A 25,580-nucleotide genomic window follows, 5' to 3' on the forward strand; every position below is an offset into this window, starting at 1 on the left:
TGCGTCCCTGAGGATCGGTGTCATTGTTGCTGTTCTCTGCTCTGACCCACTGCTTGCAGCAAGCAAGTCCCTGCTATTGCCAGTGCGATTTAGTCATCACTGGATCTAAACATCGTCGCTCCGGAGGCTGCTGGAGTGAGGAGAGTTTGAACTCACGCCGCCACCAGTTGCTCTGGAATCTGTCCCGTTTATCATGCCAGAGGCATTGGCGAACGAGTCAGAGGTCATATGACTGAATCTTCTGTCATCCATTAAGAGAGGGACGTCTCCTGCACAGATTTCGTGAAAGAATTTAGCAGGCAAATCTACGACTGTTACACCAGCATCCATCTCAGTAAGGGTCTTTTATTACAATCTGTGCACTTTTAAGAGGTGCTGTGAATTTAATTTGTTCTTAGATTCAGTGTGTATTAACAGAATAGAAATGCCTGCCTCTTCACTAAGTGAGCACAGCATGTAAGAGCCTGCAGCTGGCATGTTTGAAACTGACACTAATGCAGATGGTGAAGGTTTATCGCTGGTTGAATTGCCTGCCTGTGGATGTTGCACATGGTGGGGGGGGGGGGGGCTGGGGTGGGGGGGGGGGGGGCTGGGGGGGGGGGCTGGGGGTGCCTGGTGAAGCTGTGCCCAGTGAGAGGACTTCTCAATATTGCTGGCAGCACTAATGATAAGGTCTTGCAAGCAATGGAAATCACAGAGTTGCCAGCACCTCATCGTGAAGTCCAAGTACAAGAAGTGAGATTCAGAAACAAGAGAGAGAGAGAGATAGCAAATATATTTATTTTAGAAACTTGTGTTTCAAGTGTGTACTTTGCACTAGTTGATTGATTGGAAGATGCAGCATGGAAGCAGGCCCTTCGGCCCACCAAGACCACGCTGACCACCGTGCACCCGTCCATTCTAGTTCTATGTTATCCCCCTTCCTACCCACTCCCGACACACCAGGGGCAATCTACAAAGGCCAATTCAGCTACAAACCTGCATGCTGTTTAGGATGTGGAAGTAAACCAGGAGCACCCGGAGGAGACCCACGTGGGGAACGTGCAAACTCCACTCAAACAGCATCCGAGGTCAGGATGGAGCCCGAGTCTCTGGAGCTGTGCCATCCCTGCTGGTCTTGTTTTTTTTGCGTGGAGCGTTTTGTAGTATTTACGTGCTATTGATGTCTGGTTTTGTCTTTGCGGGTTTGTCTGAGTGTCAGTGTGCCTGTGATGCTGCTGCAAGCAAGACCATCGTTGTACCTGTACCTCTTACCTGTACCTCACCGTACCTGCGCACATACCAATAAACTCAATGCAGAAAGAAAACGATCACGGACCCTCGCTCACAACCGGGGGTAGCGTGGACGGGTTACAATTTACAAAGCGGAGCTGCCGGGAGAACGAATTGCAAAATTATACGAGGATGTGGAGATTATCATATCATATATCATATCATATATATACAGCGCGGGAACAGGCCTTTTCGGCCCACCAAGTCCGCGCCGCCCAGCGATCCCACTATCCTACACCCACTAGGGACAATTTTTACATTTACACAGCCAATTAACCTACATACCTGTACGTCTTTGGAGTGTGGGAGGAAACCGAAGATCTCGGAGAAAACCCAGGCAGGTCACGGGGAGAACGTACAAACTCCTTACAGTGCAGCACCCGTAGTCAGGATCGAACCTGAGTCTCCGGCGCTGCATTCGCTGTAAAGCAGCAACTCTACCGCTGTGCTACCGTGCCACCCATTGGTTTCGATCAGGGGATAAGGGGCATGACTACTGACCATCTCTGGAGAGAAGGAACGGGTGACGTTTCACATCGAGATCCTTCTTCAGACTGAAGAACGTCACCCGTTACTTCCGACCCGAAACATCACCCATTACTTCTCTCCAGAGATACTGCCTGTCCCGCTGAGTTACTCTAGCTCTTTGTGGGTCTATCTTCGGTTTAAACCAGCATCTGCAGTTCCTTCCTAAACATGAGCACTGACCATTTGGTTTCTTCATTGCTGAGGAAACCGCACAGATACCAGTGGGGGGAAGTGCATATGAAGTGCTGCTTCACCTGAAACGATCGATTGGGTCACTTGTTTCCAACGGGCTTGTTCCTGCTGAATATTGTACAAGCACCTTCTCACGCACGCTCATGAGTTAACACGAGAGTCGGATCCCAATGGTATAACTTGGGCAAGGGGTAGTGGGTAAATCTCACCCTTCATTGTAACTGGTGACCTTCAGTAATGCATAGCCAAAATTCATACCCCCTCCCCACCTTGCGACTCACATTCTCTTTCCATCATTGCAATTCCCCAGCATTTTCATCAATACCTTCCCACTCCTCACTCCATGCCAACCATGGACCCAACTGGGGTGTGAGGGAGGTCATGTCATAAGGTCATAAGTGATCGGAGCAGAATTAAGCCATTCGGCCCATCAAGTCTACTCCGCCATTCAATCTTGGCTGAGCTATCGCTGACTCTGAACCCCATTCTCCTGCCGTCTCCCCATAACCCCTGACACCCGTACTAATCAAGAATCTATCTCTGCATTAAAAATATCTATTGACTTGGCCTCCACAGCCTTCTGTGCCAAAGAATTCCACAGATGCACCACCCTCTGGCTAAAGAAATTGCTCCTCATCGTCTTCCTAAAGGAATGTAGGAAAATAACTGCAGATGCTGGAACAAATCGAAGGTATCACAAAATGCTGGAGTAACTCAGCAGGTCAGGCAGCATCTAGGAGAGAGGGAATGGGTGACGTTTCTGGTCGAGTCCCTTCTTCAGACTGAAGAAGGGATTCGACCCAAAACGTCACCCATTCCCTCTCTCCTAGATGCTGCCTAACCTGCTGAGTTAGACAATAGACAATAGACAATAGGTGCAGGAGTAGGCCATTCAGCCCTTCGAGCCAGCACCGCCATTCAATGCGATCATGGCTGATCACTCTCAATCAGTACCCCGTTCCTGCCTTCTCCCCATACCCCCTCACTCCGCTATCCTTAAGAGCTCTATCCAGCTCTCTCTTGAAAGCATCCAACGAACTGGCCTCCACTGCCTTCTGAGGCAGAGAATTCCACACCTTCACCACTCTCTGACTGAAAAAGTTCTTCCTCATCTCCGTTCTAAATATATATAGTTACTCCAGCATTTTGTGATACCTTCCTAAAGGAAGGTCCTTTCATCCTGAGGCTTTGACCTCCAGCCCTAGACTCTCCCATCCACTCTGTCCAAGCCTTTCACTATTCGGAAGGTTTCAATGAGGTTGTCCTCGTTATATGAGCTGCCCAGGGGGAAGGTGAAGGGCCTGGGGAAGGGGAACCACTTTCTGTTTTGCCACCAGTTCTAATGTCCCCTTTTAGTTGTCAGTACAAGGGGGTTAATGGAGCAGGGAACTGATGGCAAACAAGCCTTATTGTCCACGAGGGCTGTTTAAATTTCGGATTTAAAAAAAATAATATATATATATATATACAAAAAGAAACTGGGATCTGTGGCTTTTGGCCACGTTCTTCTGCAGCTGGTCGCTGCGAGAGAAGAGGTGACTTGTGCCCTGGCAAGGTCCCTGATATTTTGAGACAGCTGCGCGTGCTTGGTACAGAGGGGACCCAGACAAAGTCATTCATCACAGGGCTGACTGGTGCAGGCACACACACTGTGGAAAGGTCACTTACAAAGGGGCAGCGGGAGGGAGGGAGGGAGGGAGGGAGGGAGGGGGCTGCGTGGGGAATCACAGCAAGGCTACACTCTGAATGCAAGTAAATGGGCTAATTGTTTAGAGGAGGTGCACAGGGGAATATTAACGTCTTCCTTCATTTCAGGGATTAAACCTGACGTTTGTAACAGCCATAAGAGTCCCACAGCATAGAAACAGGGACCTGGGCCCACTGTGTTCCTCCTATTTCTAAGGTGGGAGAATGACAGATCTTTGGTTAGTCTGGGTGTCAGGGGTTATGGGGCGAAGGCAGGAGAATGGCGCTGAGAGGAAAGGTAGATCAGCCATGATTGAATGGCAGAGTAGGCTTGATGGACCGAATGGCCTTAATCTGCTCCTCGAATTTATGAACTAACTACCAAGCACACATTTACACTCATCCCATTTTACCCTCCCCACAATCCCTGATTCAACCACTCACCTCGACTCGAGTGGTTTTATGGTTGATCTGAGATGAGACAATGTCTGCACCTCCTTTCTCAAAGTGCACTCAACATTTAATGTTCCGAATCGCACACGAAATAGGAACAAGGTGCAGAACTCGAGTGCCAGTTCTGTGAGGATCATGTTCAATCAGAGGATCTTGATCCTTAGCGACCAACACTAAGCTTCATAGCGTTTCATTTTATCTGCCTTCTATACCACACCCACTCCACCTCCCCCATCCATCACCTGGTACCGACTCATATCTCTGCTTATCATCGCATGGGGATGGTCTTCACTTCGTCCCACATGTGCTGGGGTAGCAGGGAAAAGGCCGCAGTCGCCAACAGAACTAACAAGCTCGTCAGGAAGGCTGGCTCCGTCCTGGGGGTGGAGTTGGATTCACTGGAGGTGGTCTTGGAGGGGAGGATGCTCCTCAAACTGCGGAGCATCTTGGACAACACAGCTCACCCTATATAAATCTATGACTTTATCATCTTAGTCTTGGCTGAAGGTAAATGTTGGTTTTGTCACCTGTTCTCTACTCCAGCCACCCAAAACCCAGATAGCGATCAGTTAACACCTGACGCTCTCTGTTAGCGCACTCTCCTGATAGTCCACTGTTAGGGAGATACAGAGGGATATATTGTTCCCTATCACTGAGCCCGGGCCACTGAAGCATATAAAATTATTAAGGTAGACTACAGGAAACCTCTCCCTGTGTTAGAGGTAGATGAAACTAGAGGACATGGATTTAAGGTAAGGAGTAAGAGAATTAGTGGGCATCGAAAAGGGGACCTTTCCTCAGCCTAAGAATGGTGAGTAACTGGAATACACTGTCGGAGGAAGTGGGGGAAGCAGAGCATTTAAGAAATGCTTGGCCAATCACTTAGGAAAAGAGGCCAAGTGCTGCAAGGTGGGATTAATATGGATTGGTTCCTACTGGTCAGTGTGGATATAGGAGGGCCAAATAACCTGTGTCCATGCTGTGTGACTCTAGGATTTGACCTTATTCCAGGGCTGTTGTGTATTGCGTAGGTGAAGTATGATTTTACTGATACGTGACAATAAAGTATCATTGAATCATTGAATCAACCTTAGGCTTGGCCCTAGACAGTCAATCAGAAGCTGAATGAGATCAAAGCATTCAAGTATGAAGAACTAAATCTCTGCAATGTCACAGTGGATTTATCCAGCATTCAGAATTCCAATCAAAAGGTTTTTTTTTTTCAAAGGCAGAAAGATTAAACCAACTATTTTAGCTTGTGATCATATATGAAAAAGATTGAGTCAAATATTATCCCTAAGACTATGAGATTTAAATATTTTGAGATGAACTGATTAGACCATCAAAGAAGCATCAAAGAAGGATGTGACCTCTTTGTCAAACCAGGTCAAAGAGATGGCTCTATGGGAGCACCACATAATAGAATCTCTAAGATATTGACTGCACCTTTGCCATCACATTTTTAAAGAAATACGCGACATCTAACTTCATTGGATCTGATTGCATTTGCCATTTTTCTGCTCAAATAATCAATCCATTGTCAGCCACCTGCAGTAAAATGTTGTTTTCCTCACATATAATGTTTGTATCATCAAAAACATAATAATAATAATAATAATTTATTCCTTTATTCGTCCCACACTGGGGAAATTTACAGTGTTACAGCAGCAAAGTGGATATCAAGACATCTATATACTAAAACTCTCGTTTGTTATCTTGTTTGTGACTGAACTTCAGTCAAAACGGTACACGATAGTGCAACAATTTTAGGCCCACCTTACTCACCATTGTCACTTTAGTGATAATACAAGTAGTTTTATTGAAATCGGTTACATTTTTAAAGTTATTCACATTTTAAAGTTTAAAAGGAGAGGAGGGGGAGTGGAGGAGGGAGGAGGGAGGGGGGGAGGGGGGAGTGGGGGAGAAGGGAGAGGGGAGGGGGGTGTTGAGGAGAGAGGGGAGGGGGGGAGGACAGGGTGCTGCACCAATGCAGGAGAGGTTTGGGTCCAACGGGTCCACTTTGTCTAGTTATAAATAAAAATAAATACAAGGATAAATTGTCATCAGTTTTCTGTGTGTTCTTAGCTGTTATTGTTGACTCGTCTGCTGGGAGCAGTGCTGGTTGTGCAGTCTCACAGCAGCGGGAAGGAAGGACCTCCTCTATCTCTCCTTCACGCACTTAGGGTGAAGGAGTCTGTCACTGAAGGAGCTACTCAGTGCAGTGACAGTGTCCTGCATGGGGTGGGAGCCGTTGTCCAGCAGCGATGTTAGCTTTGCCATCATCCTCCTCTCTCCCACCATCTGCACTGAGTCGAGGGGGCAACCCAGTACAGAGCTGGCCTTCCTGACCAGTTTGTCGAGTCTCTTCCCTTCCGCCGCTGAGATGCTGCTGCTCCAGCAGACCACTCCATAGAAAATGGCTGATGCAACCACCGTGTTGTAGAAGGTCCTTAGGAGTGCCCGCTCACAGAGTGCCCCATCTTTGTTATGTTCCCTGTCTTTAAGTCCCAATCATTATTATATATTGTAAAAAAGAAAGAGATTGGGAACCGAGCTCTGTGGAGCCCTGCCTGTAAGAGGCTTCCAAACACACACACAATAAAAGCTGCCCATATCGCTCCATGCTTCTTGTCACTGAGCTTGGTTTTCACCCAATTTGCTTCTAATCCGTTTGTTGACCATTTTCCTGAAGCTTTTGTTATTTCAAGATGTAATGCTCGAGCATGTTCTTGAGTTAATATTAAACGCAATCATCTCTGGCCACTGTTCCCCAGTGATGCGGCAATTTCCATTTCCTGAGCACTGTCTGGGTCATCTTCATACACTAGGTCACAAAGGACATTACATCGTGTAGTTTCCAGTACACATTGAGTCTGGAGGCAGTCGAGCAGTACGAGTGTAACAGGTTGATTGCAAACCCCCACCAAAATAAGCTTCATGTCTCTGCATACTTTAGTTTAGTTTAGTTTCGAGATACAGCGCGGAAACCGGCCCTTTGCCCCACCGAGTCCGCGCCGACCAGCGATCCTCACGTACTGACACTATCCTACACACACTCGGGACAATTGACATTTATACAAGCCAATCAACCTACACGCCAGTACGTCTTTGGAGTGCGGGAGGAAACCGAAGATCTCGGAGACAACACCACGCAGGTCATGGGGAAAACGTACAAACTCCATACAGACAAGCACCTGTAGTCAGGATTGAACCCGGGTCTCTGGCGCTGTAAGGCAGTAGCTCCACTGCTGTGCCACTGTGCCGCCCTTTAGTTTAGCTCAAAGACACATTCCGTGTCCACACTGATCATTGATCTCCAGTTCACACCAGTTCTATGTTATCAGTCTGAGAATCAGGGGATAGGGAACCTAGAGATATGAAAACCTAGAGATAAAAAACAGAAGAAATTAATGAAAGGTGGATATAGGTGACGGGGGTTCATAGTGATGGGTAATTGCAGCCCTTAGACTCTGGCTCCACAGTAAACGGTTGATCACCTTCAGGGGTGAGAGCTTTACCACATTGCCCTGGAATAAAACCCCACCCCTCCACCCAACGTTAGAAAATACAGATGTTTTTGATCCACACCACTAGCGTGCACAAATGGCAGTGCCACTGCTTTCTGATGCCGCCGTGCTAATCTTTCTCAATGGCTTTGCTAGATGTAGTGAGGGGGGCTGAGATAGGCAATGAGATAATGGGACGGTCTTGCAATGTAGTGGAGATCATAAATACGGTTTCAGAAAACTTGCCCCTCAGATTGCTATTAAATCTTTCCTCTCTCACCTTAAACTTATGCCTTCTAATTCTCGATTTCCCCAATTCATGGGAAAAATACCATGTGCATTCACCCACATGATATTATACACCTCAATAAGATTACCCCCACTCCTATGCTAGAAGGAATAAAGTCTAAGTCTGCCCAACCTCTCCCAATAACTTAGTCCCAGGCGTCCTGGCAACATGCTCGTGAATCTTTTCTGCACGTAAAGCATTTCCATCCTCATGACATATTTCCTATGGTGTGGCATGAGTATGGCATTTATTGCCAAAGGAAAGGATTGATGTTGAACCAGCTCAGGTGTTTGAAAGGAACATGGATGAGGCTTGGGGTGCAAACTTGTAGACTTTACTTTAGAGATAGGGCGTGGAAACAGGCACTTCGGCCCACTGAGTCACGCCGACCTGCGATCACCCGGTACACTAGTACTTTTCCACACACTTCATTCTTAATTGTTAACTGTATGTTTTGTGTTGTCATTTGTGAGCGGAGAACCAAGGCACATTCCTTGTATATGCACATACTTGGCCAATAAACTTATTCATTCATTCACACGAGGGACAATTTACAATTTTTACCAAAACCAATGAAACCAGTACGTCTTTGGAATGTGGGAGTCAAGCAGAGCAACCGGGGAAAACACACATGGTCATGGGGAGAGCGTGCAAACTCCATAGACAGTGTCGGCCGTCAGGATTGAACCGGGGTCTCTGGCTCTGTAAGGCAGCAACTCTGTGCCAGGGCCACCAAGGTGTGTTGAAAAAACCCCTTTGAAAACTGTGTCAAAATCCCACATAGCCTGGGTGCAGCAGACAGGTTTGGGCAACCTGTTTACTCCAGCAGGTGTTGCAATTGTCTCTTTTGATCTGACCTGAGACCTTATTAAATGACCTGTAAAAGTAAGGTCATGTCATTGTGAAGGAAATTGAGGAGAGGTAGGGGTTACTCAGAGGGGGTCGGAAAACAAGAGCCGCCACCCGCGGTTAAGCAGTGGCAGTGGGTTCCTGCTAGTTGGTCCAGGTTAAAGAGCAGCAGAGAGAGTGGAGAGCAGGCTGGGGTGGAAGGGGTTAAGTCCGAGCTGCAGCTGTCCTCATCACCTGTTGTAGTGCAGCTGTGCACAACTCTCATGTCTCAGTGCAAGGCAGATTAAAGCAACGGGAAAGGGGGAGAGAGGGGGGGGGGGGGGGAGAAAGAGAGAGATGTGGAGAATGGGCCACAAAGAGAGAGAGAGAGAGAGAGATATGGAATGATAGAGATGATGATAGTGGGAAAGGCAGAGAGGAGGAGAGAGAGATAGAGAGAGAGAGAGAGAGAGAGAGAGAGAGGAGAGAGAGAGAGAGAGAGAGAGAGAGAGAGAGAGAGAGTTGGAGAGAGAGAGAGAGAGTTGGAGAGTTGGAGAGAGAGTTGGAGAGAGAGAGAGAGAGAGAGAGAGAGAGAGAGAGTTGAGAGAGAGAGAGAGAGTTGGAGAGAGAGAGAGAGAGAGAGAGAGAGAGATGAGAGGAGAGAGAGAGAGAGAGAGAGATATGGAATGATAGAGGATGATGATAGTGGGAAAGGCAGAGAGAGAGAGGAGAGAGAGAGAGAGAGAGAGATAGGAGAGAGATGAGAGAGTGAGAGGGAGAGAGAGAGAGAGAGAGAGAGAGAGAGTTGGAGAGAGAGAGGAGAGAGTTGGAGAGTTGGAGAGAGAGTTGGAGAGAGAGAGAGAGAGAGAGAGAGAGAGAGAGAGAGAGAGAGAGAGTTGGAGAGAGAGAGAGAGAGTTGGGGAGAGAGAGAGAGAGAGAGAGCAGAGAGAGAGATGAGATGAGATGAGAGAGAGAGAGAGAGAGAGGGAGAGGGAGGGGAGGGAGGGAGGGAGGGAGAGAGAGAGAGAGAGAGAGAGAGAGAAGCAAGAGAGGCCATTGATCGATCGAGAGAGATAGAAGAGATGAACGATTACAGATGCAGCTGATTATATATTTGTACTCAGTTTACTTTTTTAGTTTGGAGATACATTGCGGAACCAGGACATTCGGCCCACCGAGTCCCACTGACCAACGATCCCTCACACACTAACACTCTCCTACACACACTAGGGACAATTTACAATTTTGCCAATGCCAATTAACCTACAAACCTGTACATCTTTGGAGTGTGGAAGGAAACTGGAGCACCCGGAGAAAACCCACGCAGGTCACGGGGAGAACGTACAAGCTCCATACACACAGTATCCTTGATGAGGACTGAACCTGGGTCGCTGGCACTGTAAGGCAGCAACTCTACCGCTGTGCCACTGTGTTGCCCTTATCTCTGTGGCTCGAGAAATCAAGCAGTATTCTTGAAGAGACAAATGACTTACTTTGGGCGCTGAAGAATCCCGAATAAGAGGGTACAGTTTTTGGAGAGCCTCCCTCACTAAGTCCAATGGAAAACTGAGACTCGAGCCTCAGAAGTCTGAGGATATTGCAAATCGATGGAAACGGTCACATTTAACATTGGTAGCATCAAAGGGTATGGAGCAATGATGAGTAAATCCTGTTCAACCGTTGAATGATCGAGTAGTCAATAGACAATAGACAATAGACAATAGACAATAGACAATAGGTGCAGGAGTAGGCCATTCAGCCCTTCGAGCCAGCACCGCCATTCAATGCGATCATGGCTAATCACTCTCAATCAGTACCCCGTTCCTGCCTTCTCCCCATACCCCGTCACTCCGCTATCCTTAAGAGCTCTATCCAGCTCTCTCTTGAAAGCATCCAACGAACTGGCCTCCACTGCCTTCTGAGGCAGAGAATTCCACACCTTCACCACTCTCTGACTGAAAAAGTTCTTCCTCATCTCCGTTCTAAATGGCCTACCCCTTATTCTTAAACTGTGGCCCCTGGTTCTGGACTCCCCAACATTGGGAACATGTTTCCTGCCTCTAATGTGTCCAATCCCCTAATTATCTTATATGTTTCAATAAGTCCCATGGGCTGTCTGTCCTATGCTTGTTCCTATGAAGTTTGTTTTTCTGCAGCCTGGTCCTTTGGTCAATGAGATGGGAGTGGAAATCTTACTGATCTTTTCTGCTTCCCGCTCTATTACCCAAGGGATCACCCTCCTCCCCTAACCCGCTCATACACAGTGATCAGTCGGGAAGACGTCGGGGAGGGTGGGGGTGGGGGGGGGGGGGGGGGGGGAGGGTGGTATTAGGGGGATCTTTAGGTCTCTGAGTTACTCCAGCATTTTGTGTCTATCTTTGGTTTAAACCAGAATCTGCAGTTCCATCATGCACTTGAAGTCTCCTGTTCTGTTCCCGAGTGCAGGCCGAACGTGATGCTGTGCTTCCTGGACATGTGAAATATTGATGTGCCATATCAGGTATCTCTCTAACTCTGAGTTAACCGCCATCTGCAGTAATATTGTACTGATAGGTCTAACAGCCTCTCTCATATTGTAGCACTTGGCACTAACCACAAATAAATGCGAAGGATCCATTTCATAGTTACTCTCATTGCAAACTGACGAACACGTGTACAAATTTTGCTCTAACTTGGCTTAGCTTAGCTTGGAGATGCAGTGCGGAAACGGTCCCTTCGAGTCCGCACCGAACAGCGGTCCCCACACATTTACACTGTCCTACACGCACTAGGGACAATTTTACATTCATATCAAGCCAATGAACCTACTAAACCTGTACGTCTTTGGAATGTGGGAGGAAAGCAGAGCACCTGGAGAAAACCCACGTGGTCACTGGGGAGAACGTACAAATTCCGTACAAACAGCATCCTTAGTCGGGATAGAACCCGGGTCTCTGGCTTTGAAAGGCAGCAACTCTACCGCTGTGCCACTGTGCCACCCCACCTACTCCATGCCCTTCAATGGAGTCAGTTGACAATGAGGAGGGATACATTTCTCACGTTCTTTGGACTTCTTGGAATGTACTGAAGAGCCCCATTAAGTAATCCCTTGGGTACGAAGACAAGCCCTCCTGCATAAAGTGCCATTCGTCCCTCTCTTCCCCTCCCCCTTCCCAGTTCTCCCTCTATCAACCTGTCTCCACCTATATCCTTCCTTTATCCCGCCCCCCCTGACATCAGTCTGAAGAAGGGTCTCGGCCCGAAACGTCACCCATTCCTTCTCTCCTGAGATGCTGCCTGACCTGCTGAGTTACTCCAGCATTTTGTGAAATAAATACCTTCGATTCAGTTTCAGTGACTTCTTTCGAGGTGCTGCAATCAATTACAAGAAACGAGGGCCAGATTATTCCTTTTTTTCGGTTAATAATGTTGAAAGTGCATCTTGCCACTGTGCTGAGGAGTGAATTCTTTGTACGGTGACTGCTCTTTGTGTTTGAAAGTCATCTTTTATCTTCGCGCAATAATTCCCAGTATTCTGGACGTAGCAGGTGCAACTATAGGGGCTTCTCCCATGAGAATGTTTCAGGAATTCCACAGATAATCCTTCAGCCTTTTCATTTCCTATCGTCCTGGTGACACTTCCTCTGATCCCTGGACAGCCTGGGTCACCCTGTCTTCTCAGCAAGGTCAAAGCTTGGTAAGTCCCTGTGGTGATCTTGCATTGCTGACTCCCAGGGTTCAAGTGTATACTGGTGTGTGGATGCTGGCAATGTGGCTTTGCATTGGGCATTTTCTCCGCATGCTCTCCATTGATTGTGAAGTCAGATATTTAGAGGGTTGTATTCCCTGTTAGTACCTTATCTGCCACAGATCAATGACTTCAAAAGGTTATGCCCAAATTATAGGTATTGATGCATTTCTAGGTCACATGGGCACAAGTAGGAATGTAATGCTGGGGCTTTTATAAGGCACTGGTCGGATCACATTTGGAGTATTGTGAGCAGTATCTAAGGAAGGATGTGCTGACATCTGAGAGGGTCCAGGGAGGTTTACGAGAATGATCCCAGGAATGATTGGGTTAACCTATCGTGAGCGTTTAAAGTCATTGGGCTTCCACTCGCTGAAGTTTAAGAAGAATGAGGGGGGACCTTATTGAAACTTACCGAATATTGAAAGGCCTGAATAGAGTGAATGAGGAGAGGATGTTTGCACTAGTGGAAGAATCTAGGACCAGAGGCTGCAGCCTCAGAATAAAAGGATGTACCTTTAGAAAGGGGATGAGGACGAATTTCTTTAGTCAGAGGGTGGTGAATCTGTGGGATTCATTGCCACAGATGGCTGTGGAGGCCAAGTCAATGGATACTTTTAAGTTGGGGATTGACAGATTCTTGATTGGTATGGGTGTCAGGGTTTATGGGGAGATGACCGGAGAGAGAGGAAGGAAGTGATTGCTCTGGAGAGGGGAAGAGAGGATTTACTATGATGTTGCCTGGGATGGAACGTTTCAGTTATGAAGAGAGATGAAAAGGCTGGGTTTGTTTGTCTTGAGGTGGACGAGGCTGAGCATGGAGATGACAGGGATATACAAAATTGCAAGCGGCATGTCTGGGTAAATAGCGGGAAGGTTTTCCCCATGGGTGAGTGTTTAACATCATGTCTGTGATGTTTGTGATCTATAAAAAAAATACACAGCAACAACTCACTAATGCTTCTGAAGACAGCTTCCTGAATCTACAAGACGATAGGCACAAAATGCTGGAGTAACTCAGCGGCACAGGCAGCGCCTCTGGAGAGAAGGAATGGGTGACGTTTCTGGTCGAGACCCTTGATCCACAACCTCTACTGGTAAAGCAAGCCAAGGATAGGAGGTGCATGGGGACACAACCAGTTGCCAGTTCCTTCCCAGACCAAAACATCCTGATGGAAATACTTCATTGCCCTTCATTGTCACTGGTTCTAAATTTGGGAACTCCTGCCCCACTGCCAGTTGGGGAGTAACGTGCCAGAGGGCTGTGGTGGTGAGCGGGCCAGCTTCACACCACCTTGTCAAGGGCAATGGGAGATCAGTCGTAGAGGCTTTCCGCATCATCCAGACCCATACCCGATGAATAAAATGCAACTATTTCACACCAACCATCGAATGCTTTTATGAATCAGGAGATTTTTAGAGATAATCAGATGTGGAACGGGTTATTTAAAATGTGAGGAAGAGGAAGCTTACATCTCTGTAGCACTTTCCATGATCTCGATATGTCTCAAAGTGTTTTATTACCAGCGAGGGAGTTAGTCTGCAGCATTGTGGCAGCTGGTTTCACCTAGCAACGGGATAACAACAGCTAACGTCAGGTCATCTTCTACTGTGGCACTCTTGGTTGGGGGATAAATAACACTTCCTTGCTCTTCACTCTCTTAGCACTTTAGACTTTAGATTTTAGACTTTAGAGATGCAGCGTGGAAACAGGCCCTTCGGCCCATTGACCCTGCGCCAACCAGTGAGCACCCCTTATACTAGCACTATCCGACACGCTAGGGACAATTTACAATTTAATCAAAGCCTAATTAACCTACAAACCCGTACGTCTTTGGAGCGCGAACGGAAACCAGCGCCCGCAGAGAAAACCCACATGGTCACAGGGAGAATGTACAAACTCTGTACAGACCGTACCCGTGGTCAGGATTGAACCTTGGTCTCTGGCACTGCGAGGCAGCAGTTCTACCGCTGCACCACTGTGCCGCCCCACGGGCGATGGAGCTGCTCTAGCAAGAGATGGCACTTCTTGAACTCCTGGTACAGGTGGAGAATTGTTGGAAACATCAGCCAGGATCTCATGTATTCACCGCACCGGAGCACAGCTTGATCACATGACTGTTCATCTCAGAGGTGGAATGCATTCACTTAAGTGCAGCTGTCCCCCGATATTGCATCATAAAATAACTGCCAAGCTTCAGAAAAAAACATCATCTCTTTACCGGAATCAGAAGCCGTAGAGTTAGAAAACTAATAAGCTATCATCTAAGTTCAGGATCTTTTTCTCGATGTGGCTTTGTTTCTTGGCCTGATGCCAATGGACTCCTGTACATTCCCAACCTCGACAAGCTCTCGGTTTTAAGCACCTCAGGCAAACAGTATTCAGTCACAAGCTCCCTCACCACCACGATCAATTTTCCGGATAAAATCAGATGGCTGAAGATTCCCAGCGGTGTACTCAATGTTCTTCTGCCTTGCAACTAAAGTCATCCATAAAATAAGAGAAATGGAGTCCACAGTCAGCACTGCAAGTATTGGGCAGTTGATTTTCCGGAGTCAAGTGTTGAAGGCTTGTATTTTGAACCTGACCCTGATCTTGGTCATTTTGTGGCATCAGCTATAAATAGTTGAAAATAAATTAAGTGCTTTCCTCCAATCCAAAGGGATAGTAAGTATCTGTAATTTAGTCAGATCCCAACCTGAGCTTAAGGATGTCTAAACACCAATATCCATAATGTGCCCATTGGGCTCCAGAATCCATTTGTGCATTTCTATCCGCTTGTATCCTTGATCTCCTGTGCCTCGTGTGCAGGCTTCGCAATGTTTTATAATGCGGAGGAAAAAGTTGCAAGAGGGAAGGAGAACAAACGTGAAAGGGTTTTGAAGGACAACCAAAGGCATGGCTTGGGAGATCTTTGAGAAAGTATGGGAGAAGGTGTTAAGATGGAGGATACTGGTTAGGGCATCCAAGCGGGAGCCTTGGTGGGGTGGAGAATGAGATGTTGAAAAAGTACTTGAAATTTGCAGATGGTACGCGCGGAGGAGAATGTTGAAGATAAAGTGGAAATTTGAAACTTGGACGCCATTGAAACCAATAGTAGATAGAGGAGGGTCTCGACCCGAAACGTCACCCATTCCTTCTCTCCCGAGATGCTGCCTGACCTGCTGAGTTACTCCAGCATTTTGTGAATAAGTAGATAGAGGTGATTGGGGGTTCCATGTTAGGCACGGGCCATGGAAATTATAGTCTGAAGAAATGACCCGACACATCTCCTTTTCATGTTCTCCAGAGATGCTGCCTCACCTGCTGAGTTACTTCAGCACTTTGTGTATTTTTTTGCAAATCAAGCATCTGAAGTTCCTTGTGCCCACACGGCACTTCTGGGTTCAGCATTTAGGATGTTGGTCAAACCCTGAGGTGATAAAGGTGATGTAGAGTTTTGGCAGCACAATCATAGCAGAGATAGGATTTAGTAATAGAGCAGGTTTAGATAAAGGCAGGCTTGGGATCAGTCAATAATTCATCTGGCAGTCAGAGCTGGCAGCCAAGAGAAGTCCACAAACAGATTCATTCTTACTCAAATTGGCAAAGAACAGGGGGGGCATGGTGGCACAGCAGTAGAGTTACTGCCTTACATCGCCAGAGACCCTGGTTTGATCCTGACGACGGGGGCTGTCTGTACGGAGTTTGTATGTTCTCCCCGTGACCTGTGTGGGTTTTCCCAGGATGCTAGTTGCCTCCCACACTCCAAAGACGTACATGTTTGTGGGTTAATTGGCTTGGTAAATTTGTAGATTGTCCCCAGTGTGTGTAGGATAGTGTTTGTGTACGGGGATCACTGGTCGGTGCGGATTCGGTGGGCCAAAGGGCCTGTTTCCATGCTGTATCGCTAAACTAAACTAAACTAAACTAAACTAAACTAAACGAAACTAAACTAAACAGCCTTCATTTGTCAATTCTCAACCCCTGAATAGTTTGCTTCATCCAGTAGTTGAGTTTGGTTTAGTTTAGTTTAGTTTAGAGATTCAGCGCGGAAATAGGTCCTTCAGCCCACCGAGCCCACACCGCCCAGCGATCCCCACACATTAACACCATCGTACACACACAAGTGACAATTTACACGTATACCAAACCAATTAACCTACAAACCTGTACATCTTTGGAGTGTGGGAGGAAACCGAAGATCTCAGAGAAAACACACGCGATCACGGGGAGAACGAACAAATTTCGTACAGACAGCACCTGTAGTCGGGATCGAACCCGGGTCCCTGGCGCTGCAAACGCTATAAGGCAGCAACTCTACCGCTGCGCCACCGTGCCACCCTCGCAGATCAGGTTCCGTGTAATTTGTGTACCTGTGGAATATGACCATGGAAATGGTGTTGAGGACTGGACTGGAGATGGAACATTGCCCGTGACAGCAATAGAGCATGGTGCATTTAAGCAGCCAAGAGTTGATCAAAAGAGACCATGAAGATGCCGGTCTAAAATAAAACCAGAAAATTATGGAATTATTATGCTCTGTCTGTTTTTACTTTAGATTTCCAACATTAGTTTTATTTGATTTTAACATGCGGGGGGGGGGGGGGGGGGGGGGGGTGGGGGGTGGGGGGTGCTGTTTGGGGAAGATATGTCAATACTAACACGATTGCCAGGTGAGTCACCTGGCCCATTCTGTCTTTTGGCTTCTCTTATACTAAAATATGGTTCCCGACCTTCGCCCAATTGTTTTGCAGGTTCTAAAACTGAAATGGAGTAGCCAAATACATATGCACATATGCACATGCACACTCATAAACTTAATAGACATGCATAACGCACACACATGCACACACACACATGCACACGTACACATAAATGCACAGATGCACACACAAACACATATACACACACACGTGCACACACACACACACACACGTAAGCATGCACACGCACATGTACATATGCACACACATGCACAAATGCACACACAAACACACACACACACACATGCACACACACACGTAAACATGCACGCGCACATGTACATATGCACACACATGCACACCTGCAAGCGCACACACATGCACACACACATGCACACACACGTAAACATGCACGCGCACATGCACGCACACACATGCACACCTGCAAGCGCACGCACATGCACGCACACACATGGCCACACACAAAATATCAGTGTGCAGTAACCTGCCACTGTAATCAGTGTGATTAGTGCAGTGCCAATAACTTGCACTGCCAGTGGCTCCCGTGCTGCTCATTAAAGCGACTAACACGCTCATCTTTGGGTCGTGGGAGGAAACCCGAGCACCTGGAGGAAACCCATGTGGTCACGGGAGAATGGAAAAAAATATTCCACGCAGATGGCACCACCCAAGGTGATTGAACTGAGTCGTTGGCGCTGGGAGGCAGCAGCGTAACCAGCTGTGCCACTGTGAACCATGAAGCAGGTTGGTAAACCGTAGTCCTAAAGGAGCCAGACACCTACCTTGAGGAAGAATCCAGTCAGTGAACAATGCCGTTTAAGCCAGGTCTGCCAGCCTTTCTCTTTTACCCTGTGGATCATTCCAAAAGACGGAGACTGATTGCACCATAGCATCTCACTCTGCTGCTCATCATGGTATTGGAGACATTTTGAAAAGGACACTTTTTTATTAAACAGCCAAGCATTTTAGTTTAGAGAAACAGAGTGGAAACATGCTCCAGCCCACCTCGTCCGAGTCCACCAGTGATCAGCTCCATACACTAACACTATCCTACACACTAGGGACACTTTACAATGTTTTACTGAAGCCTATCAACCTACAAACATACGTGTCTTTGGAGTGTGTGGAGGAAAGCACCCGGAGAAATCCCACCCGTTCACAGGGAAAACGTACAAACTCTATACAGACGGCAATCGTAGTCAGGATTGAACCCGGGTCTGTGGCGCTGTAGGGCAGCAACATTGTGCCACTGTGTCGCCAGAAGTGTTTCTGAACCTCAACGAGAGGCTGCTGAGGGAAGTCCTTCTGCTGTGTGCCTTCATGTTATGAATTGTCAAGCACGTTGACATAATTTCCCCTGCTCAACCAGACCTCCCTAAAATATAATAATCAGGGACTGAAATAGCGGAGCTCAGACACAGCAAAGATTTGCTCTCGGAAAATAGGGACTAACTGACTGGGTAGTTTTTTGAGAAAGTAACAGGGAGGGCCATTGAGGGAAATATAGTTTATACAGTATATTGTCATCCAAAAGGCGTTTAATATGAAGTGCCACATAAATCTGTCTTCACGTTTTAAATCCATTTGCTACAGCAAAACAGATAGAGAAATTGTAAATAGAAAACAGTCTTCAAACTTGGAAATAGGTAGAGTTTCCCGATGCTTTACTTCATGAACATTAATCACCTGGATGTGGGTGTCATAAGGGTCATAAGGTCAGAAAGAATAGGAGTAGAATTAGGCCATTCGGCCCATCAAGTCTTCTCCATCATTCAATCTTGGCTGATCTGTCTCTCCCGCCTAACCCACTCTCCTGCCTTCTCCCCATAACCTCTGACCTCCGTACTAATCAATAATCTGTCTATCTCTGCCTTAAAAAATATCTACTGACTTGGCCTCCGCAGCCGTCTGTGGCAAAGAATTCCACCCTCTGACGAAATAAATTCCTCTCATCTCCTTCCTAAAAGAACCTCCTTTAATTCTGAGGCTGTGACCTCTAGTCCTAGACTTTCCCACTAGTGGAAACATCCTCTCCACATCCACTCTATCCAAGCCTTTCACTATTCTGCTCGTTGTCTGGTGTACAGGACACCATTTCCAAAGATACAGATTGAAACAAGGCAGCAAGGATGATAATGACAGGGCCAGGAGATAGTGACAGCAAGTGAAATATTTGAGTTAGTGGAGAATGCTGAGAAATATGGAGTGCTACTTGTTGGGAATAACAGAAGAGGCAATGTGAACCAAAGAGCATAATGCAAATGGGGTACAAGAATTTCCGGGCTTTTAATTGCCTTCTCGGTCTTAGCGTGGAAGGAAACCAGAGCACTCAGAGGAAACTCAAGTGGTCACTGGGAGATAAAAGGGAAAGGCAATAAAGGTTGACGTTGCCAGCATTGCTCATACCTTGTGGAGGTATGTAGGTTAATTGGCTGGGTAAATGTAAAAATTGTCCCTAGTGGGTGTAGGATAGTGTTAATGTACGGGGATCGCTGGGCGGCACGGACTTGGTGGGCCGAAAAGGCCTGTTTCCGGCTGTATATATATGATATGATATGATGATATCAATAAATGAAAGAAGCCTGTTACAACTCTGGTTCCAAAACATGACGTATGATGAAAGAATGGGTCGACTGGGCTTGTGTTCACTGGAATTTAGAAGGATGAGAGGGGATCTCATAGAAACATATAAAATTCTTAAAGGATTGGACAGGCTAGATGCAAGAAAAATGTTCCCGATGTTGGGGGAGGGGGAGTCCAGAAACAGGGGTCACAGTTTTAGAATAAGGGGTAGGCCATTTAGGACTGAGATGAGGAAAAACATTTTCACCCAGAGAGTTGTGAATCTGTGGAATTCTCTGCCACAGAAGGCAGTGGAGGCCAATTCACTGGATGCTTTCAAGAGAGAGTTAGATTTAGCTCTTAGGGCTAAAGGAATCAAGGGATATGGGGAAAAAGCAGGAACGAGGTACTGATTTTAGATGATCAGCCATGTTGAATGGCGATGCTGGTTCGAAAGCCTGAATGGCCTTCTCCCACACCTGTTTTTCAATGTTTCTATGTTTCTATAACTTCCAACTGTGTTTCCAGAGTGTGGTCTCCAACCCCCGGTTCCAGAACGTGGCTTCCGACTCCGGTTCCAGAGCCTGTGCCTCCTGTGACTTGGCAATGACAAGGTAATAGAGAAAGCATTTACATGTTGAGAGTGCCCAGCAGGCATGTACATTTACATTGACAGCCTACTTACTGCAATGAGGAGCAGAAGCATCTATCACGGCTAGACACATAGTACTGGACTAACAATGTTGTCCCTGTCTCTCCCCACAGATGTTGCCTGACCGCTGAGGATATCCTGCACCTTGTACGTCTGTTTGCAGTAAGATTTAGTTTCGTTTAGAAATATTAACTTAGGATTTAGCCCTTCGCGATCCCCACACACTAACACTATCCGACACACACCAGGGGCAATTTGCAATTATACCACGCCAATTAACCTACAACCCTTAAGAGTCTTTGGAGTGTGGGGGGAAACCAGAGATCCCAGAGAAAACCCACGCAGGTCACGGGGAGAACGTACAAACTCCTTACAGCATCTGCAACACTTTATTTCCTCTTTTAACTTTCTGACTCATCATATTACACTTGCATGTTCTCTGCAAAGTTTTTGTTTCAACATCAAGAAAAAACGAAACGAAATACAAAATTAGATTGTTGCATCCGAGGAAAGGAAAATAATAAATATGTTGTGCTGTGTTGCGTTTGTCCATGTGTTGCTGTGAAGCTTTGAGAAGGGATCACGCGGCAGTGAATTTCTGCTCTATCTGGACAGCCGTCTCTCTCTCTCTCTCTCCACTCTCTCTCTCTCTCTCTCGAGCTGTGGGCCGATGTTTTGTATACTTTTGCAACGGAGTCTTATCTGACGGTTCCAGATAATTGGTCAGACCCTGGTGGCCTCCTTGAACGAATGTGCACGTCGAGTTACGAAAAGGAGAAAAAAAAATATCTCTGGGCAGAACAGCTGTTGTGTGAGTTCATCTCCTACAAGGCCCACCAGCCAGCTGTTGCTATCTGTATGCGTCAACGCTGCCCCGAATGGAGATTGATGGAAATGAACATGTTCCTCGGGATGTCAGGTGGTGACTTCCTGTAATAAACCTCCCTTTGTGTCATTGATTCCTTTTCTTTTTGTCCGAATCCACACATCACTTGTTTTTATTTAAAAAAAAATTGTTGGCACACAGTTAGTTCTAATCAATGGCAAGGCTTGGCAAACTCCAGTGCAGGGCTTTGAGTTTGATAGGAGTGGGTTTATCATGCAAATGGACCCGCTGGGCATCCATCCAAGGCATTTGTTAATGGACAAAATATGCCCAGCACAATTTGCATCAACTGCGGACTTGCTGAGGATTTTAACCATTGCCGGGGCGGTGGAAACAACTCAGAGTACTTTGATTCAAGACTAATATTTGCCATCAACAATTCTGAATGCACAGTTCCCATTGCTAGAGTTTCCACTTACTAAAGCACCCCTGTTTAATGAATCCCACTTGCATTAAGTACCACCTTCCATTGCCTCAGGGTGTCTTAAAGTAGTTTGTCACTGATCAGTATTTGTGGAACCTGAGGGTTTCAGTATTTGAGGGGATCAGTATTTGTGGAACCTTTTCACACAAAAGGGTGGTGGTGTATGGAATGAACTGCTGGTAGTTTAGGCAGGTACTATCGCAACATTTAAGAAATATTTAGACAGGTACATGGATAGGGCAGGTTTGGAGAGATGTGGGCTAGACGCAGGCAGGTGGGGCTAGTGTAGATGAGACATGTTGGTCGGTGTGGGATGGTTGGGCCTGTTTCCACGCTGAATGACTCTATGACTCTATGACTATGTTGGAATGTACATCAGTTTCTTTACATACAGCAAGGTTCTACAAACAGCAGTGAGATAATGGCCAGTGAATCTGATGGTGGTTCCATAATCTGAGGAATAAATGTTGATAAACCTGAATCTGAGGAATAAATGTTGGCGTGTCATTGGGGATATCTTGGTTGCTCTTCCCAGGCAGGTGGGACTAGTGTAGATGGGGCATGTTGGTTGGCGATGGCAAGTTGGGCTGCAGGGTCTGTTTCCACGATGTATCACTCTATGACTCTATGACTCTATGCCTGCTATCTCAGGTCGAGGGACCCCGGTTCGATCCTGACCAAAGGTGTTGTTTGTGGATCCAATCTCTCCATGACCACATGGATTTCCTCTGGGTTCTCTGCTTTCCTTCCATCACCCGAAAGGCATATTTGTAAGTTAATTGTCAACTGTGAATCACCTGTAACTGCAAAATAACTGCAAAATAAATTAAAGGGGAGTTGATAGGCAGTGTGAGAGAATCAGATTGAGAGGGAAAGATAGATCAGCCATGATTGAATGGTGGAGAAGACTTGATGGGCCGAATGACCTAATTCTGCTCGTAGAACTTATGAACTTATGAGAGAGGATGTTGCAGGAGCAGGGAAATGAAGGGAAGAGATCATCCACTGAGCTGGCATGGGCCCAATGGGCAGAATGGCCTTTTTCTGAATCATAGTCATAGAATCAGAGGGCGATACCGTGTGGAAACAGGCCCTTCGGCCCAACTTGCCCACACCGGCCAACATGTCCCGCTAGTCCCACCTTCCTGCGTTTAGTCCATATCCCTCCAAACCTGTCCTCTCCATGTACCTGTCTAACTGTTTCTTAAATGTTGGGATAGTCCCAGGCTCAACTACCTCCTCTGGCAGCTTGTTCCATGCACCCACCACCCTTTGTGTGAAAAAGTTACCCCTCAGATTCCTATTAAATCTTTTCCCCTTCACCTTGAACCAATGTCCTCTGGAATCATTATATATTGAATAAGAAAAGGCAAAATGGTGCGATAGGGAATTTTACATTCACTTGAGAGAGTACAGAGTTCTCCGTTCTGAAGTTTGATATCCAAGTCTGACGTCAGGCAGGATTTCATGGGCTGCTTTTGACTAGTGTTATTGACAGTGACATGTTAATACTGCTCAGTGTCACCAATCCTCCAGCATTTCCCTGAGGGCTGGAGGAATTTAACACTAATCCCCCAGACACTAACCTGCCTGACAGGGTGGTCAAGCCAGCGATTCCCACATCTGAACTCCAGCGTGGGAGAGTGGCTGCAAGTCACAGAGTTGCTGTCCCAGACAACAAGGAATGCAGAAGATTCTTTTTCTTTTCTTTTGCCCCAGCAGTGGAACTAACTGTTGAGACGCAAAGCAGAGATGTTTTTGAAGGGAAGGGAGGTAGGTAAACAGGATTCAGGATTCAGGATATCTTTATTTGTCATCCAAAAAAACAAGTTTTTTTGTCATCCAAAAAACAAAGCAGAGATGTGTTTGAAGGGAAGGGAGGTAGGTAAACACAAGAAGGAGAAAGGAACTAGATAGAGCTCTTAAAGATAGTGGAGTCAGGGGGTATGGGGAGAAGGCAGGAACGGGGTACTGATTGAGAATGATCAGCCATGATCACATTGAATGGTGGTGCTGGCTCGAAGGGCCGAATGGCCTACTCCTGCACCTATTGTCTATTGTCTATTGCCATTCGCCTTTCGGTCCGAGGTGAAGTGAGTAGTTGGGTGACTTGAAGCATAAACACTGGGGGAAACATGGACTTTTTCTTTGCTGTTATTTATTTTTCTTCTTCTTAAGAAGGTCCTTCGAGTCAAGGTTGACTCACAACTGCCCCAACGCTGAAGCAGTGGGAGATATTTCAACATATTTCAGTGGGAACAGGAGGAGGAGGAGCCAGCGCTGCCGTCGCAGTTGCGGCTTGCCTGCAGTCCGTCTGTCTTTTGTGTTTTTTGTTGTTTTTGTATGAATTGTAGTTTTAATATGGTGTAGTGTTTGTATGTTATGTGGGGGGGAGGGGTTGGGAGGGAACGGGAACTGTAAAAAATTCTCTCTCCTGAACGGAGACACGACCTTTGTTTCGGTGTCGTGTCTCCGTTCCTGTTGCGGCCTACCACCGGCCATGCACCTGGGACCACCTGGGGCTCTGGTTCGCAGAGCCCACGGCCCGGACTCACCACCTGCGGCGCTGGCTGCCTGCGGATGCTGCGGGAGCGGCTGCGATTCGTCTCCAAAGGCTCCGGCGCGGGCCGCGTGGACGTCGGAAGCCCGCAGGCCCCTGGGTGGGGGCCGACATCGGGAGCTCCGGCAGAGGCAGCGTGTTCGCCTGCCCCGAATCGCGGGGCTTGGGTCGGCCCGCCGCGGACCTTTCACCGTCCGGCGCGGCCTGGAATAGGCCGTGGACCTTTCACCGTCCGGCGCGGCGCTCCAATGTCGGGAGCCCCGACGTGGCAAGTTCAACAGCCTGACCTCGGGAGAAGACGGCAGGGAAGAGAAAATACATTTTGGCCTTCCATCACAGTGAGAAGGGACTGGAGGAGACTCACTGTGATGGATGTTTCTTTTGTTTGGTGTTAGTGTATGATTGTATGTGTTATTGCATTTTTATTGATTATTCTTATTGGTCTTAGTGTTTCAACTGCGGGTAATGTTTCATTTCACTACACATTTATGTGTATGTGACAAATAAACGACTATTGACTATTGACTATTGACTATGAAGGACCAAGGAACTGCAGATGGTCATTTACAAAGAAGGACACAAAGTGCTGGAATATCTCAGTGGGTCAGGCAGCATCCCGGGAGAACATGGACAGGTGACTTTATGAGTTAGAAACATAGAACCATAGAAATTAGGTGCAGGAGGAAGCCATTCGGCCCTTCCAGCCAGCACCGCCATTCAATATGATCATGGCTGATCATCCAGAATCAGTATCCCGTTCCTGCTTTGTCCCCATATCCTTAATTCCGTTAGCCCTAAGAGCTCTGTCCAACTCTCTCTTGAAAACATCCAGTGAATTGGCCTCCACTGCCTTCTGTGGCAGAGAATTCCACAGATTCATAACTCTCCGGGTGAAAAAGTTTTTCCTCATCTCAGTCCTAAATGACCCCTTATTCTTAAACTGTTTGACCCCTGGTTCTGGAGTGTTTTTGCCCATACTCTCTTCCTCGGCCCCCTTCTCTCATTCTCTCCTTCTCCTCCTTCAGTCTCCCCTTCCTCTAATTCTCCTGTCTCGCAGCATCTTCTCAATCTCTTCCCTTTCACTTCTTCTTCTTTCGTGTCCATCGTCCATGTTTCAAGTGTTACATCACTGTCATCGTCTGTCCTGAAAAGGGCGCAAGCTTCCGGCGACAATCGGTGGGAGCCACGACTTGTACAATAGATGATGGTGGTAGCAGAAATAGCTCAGGACACTTCCAGTTTCCAGCCCTGTGATGTGGACGCTTCTGCTATGGGGCCTTCCCTTTTACTCACACCCCTTCTTTCACA

General features: G+C 47.0%; 1 protein-coding gene across 2 annotated transcripts; it reads left to right on the top strand.

Annotated features, from left to right (window-relative positions):
- The first annotated feature begins 249 nt into the window (after positions 1-249).
- LOC144604259 (uncharacterized) lies at positions 250-24,078 on the top strand. Of its 2 annotated transcripts, none has more exons than XR_013548705.1 (5): positions 250-334; positions 20,279-20,364; positions 20,516-20,564; positions 22,364-22,482; positions 23,891-24,078. XR_013548705.1 is itself a non-coding variant. In XM_078418494.1 (5 exons), exons 1-5 carry the CDS (start codon positions 17,924-17,926, stop codon positions 24,057-24,059), a joined length of 432 nt encoding a protein of 143 aa, XP_078274620.1. In that variant the 5' UTR covers positions 17,847-17,923; the 3' UTR covers positions 24,060-24,078. The 2 variants fall into 2 exon arrangements, 1 of the variants encoding a protein (XP_078274620.1); XM_078418494.1 differs by lacking the exon at positions 250-334 and adding an exon at positions 17,847-17,932.
- Positions 24,079-25,580: the final 1,502 nt, after the last annotated feature.

The sequence above is a fragment of the Rhinoraja longicauda genome, chromosome 21, assembly GCF_053455715.1.
Source record: "Rhinoraja longicauda isolate Sanriku21f chromosome 21, sRhiLon1.1, whole genome shotgun sequence".
NCBI classification, from domain to species: domain Eukaryota; kingdom Metazoa; phylum Chordata; class Chondrichthyes; order Rajiformes; family Arhynchobatidae; genus Rhinoraja; species Rhinoraja longicauda.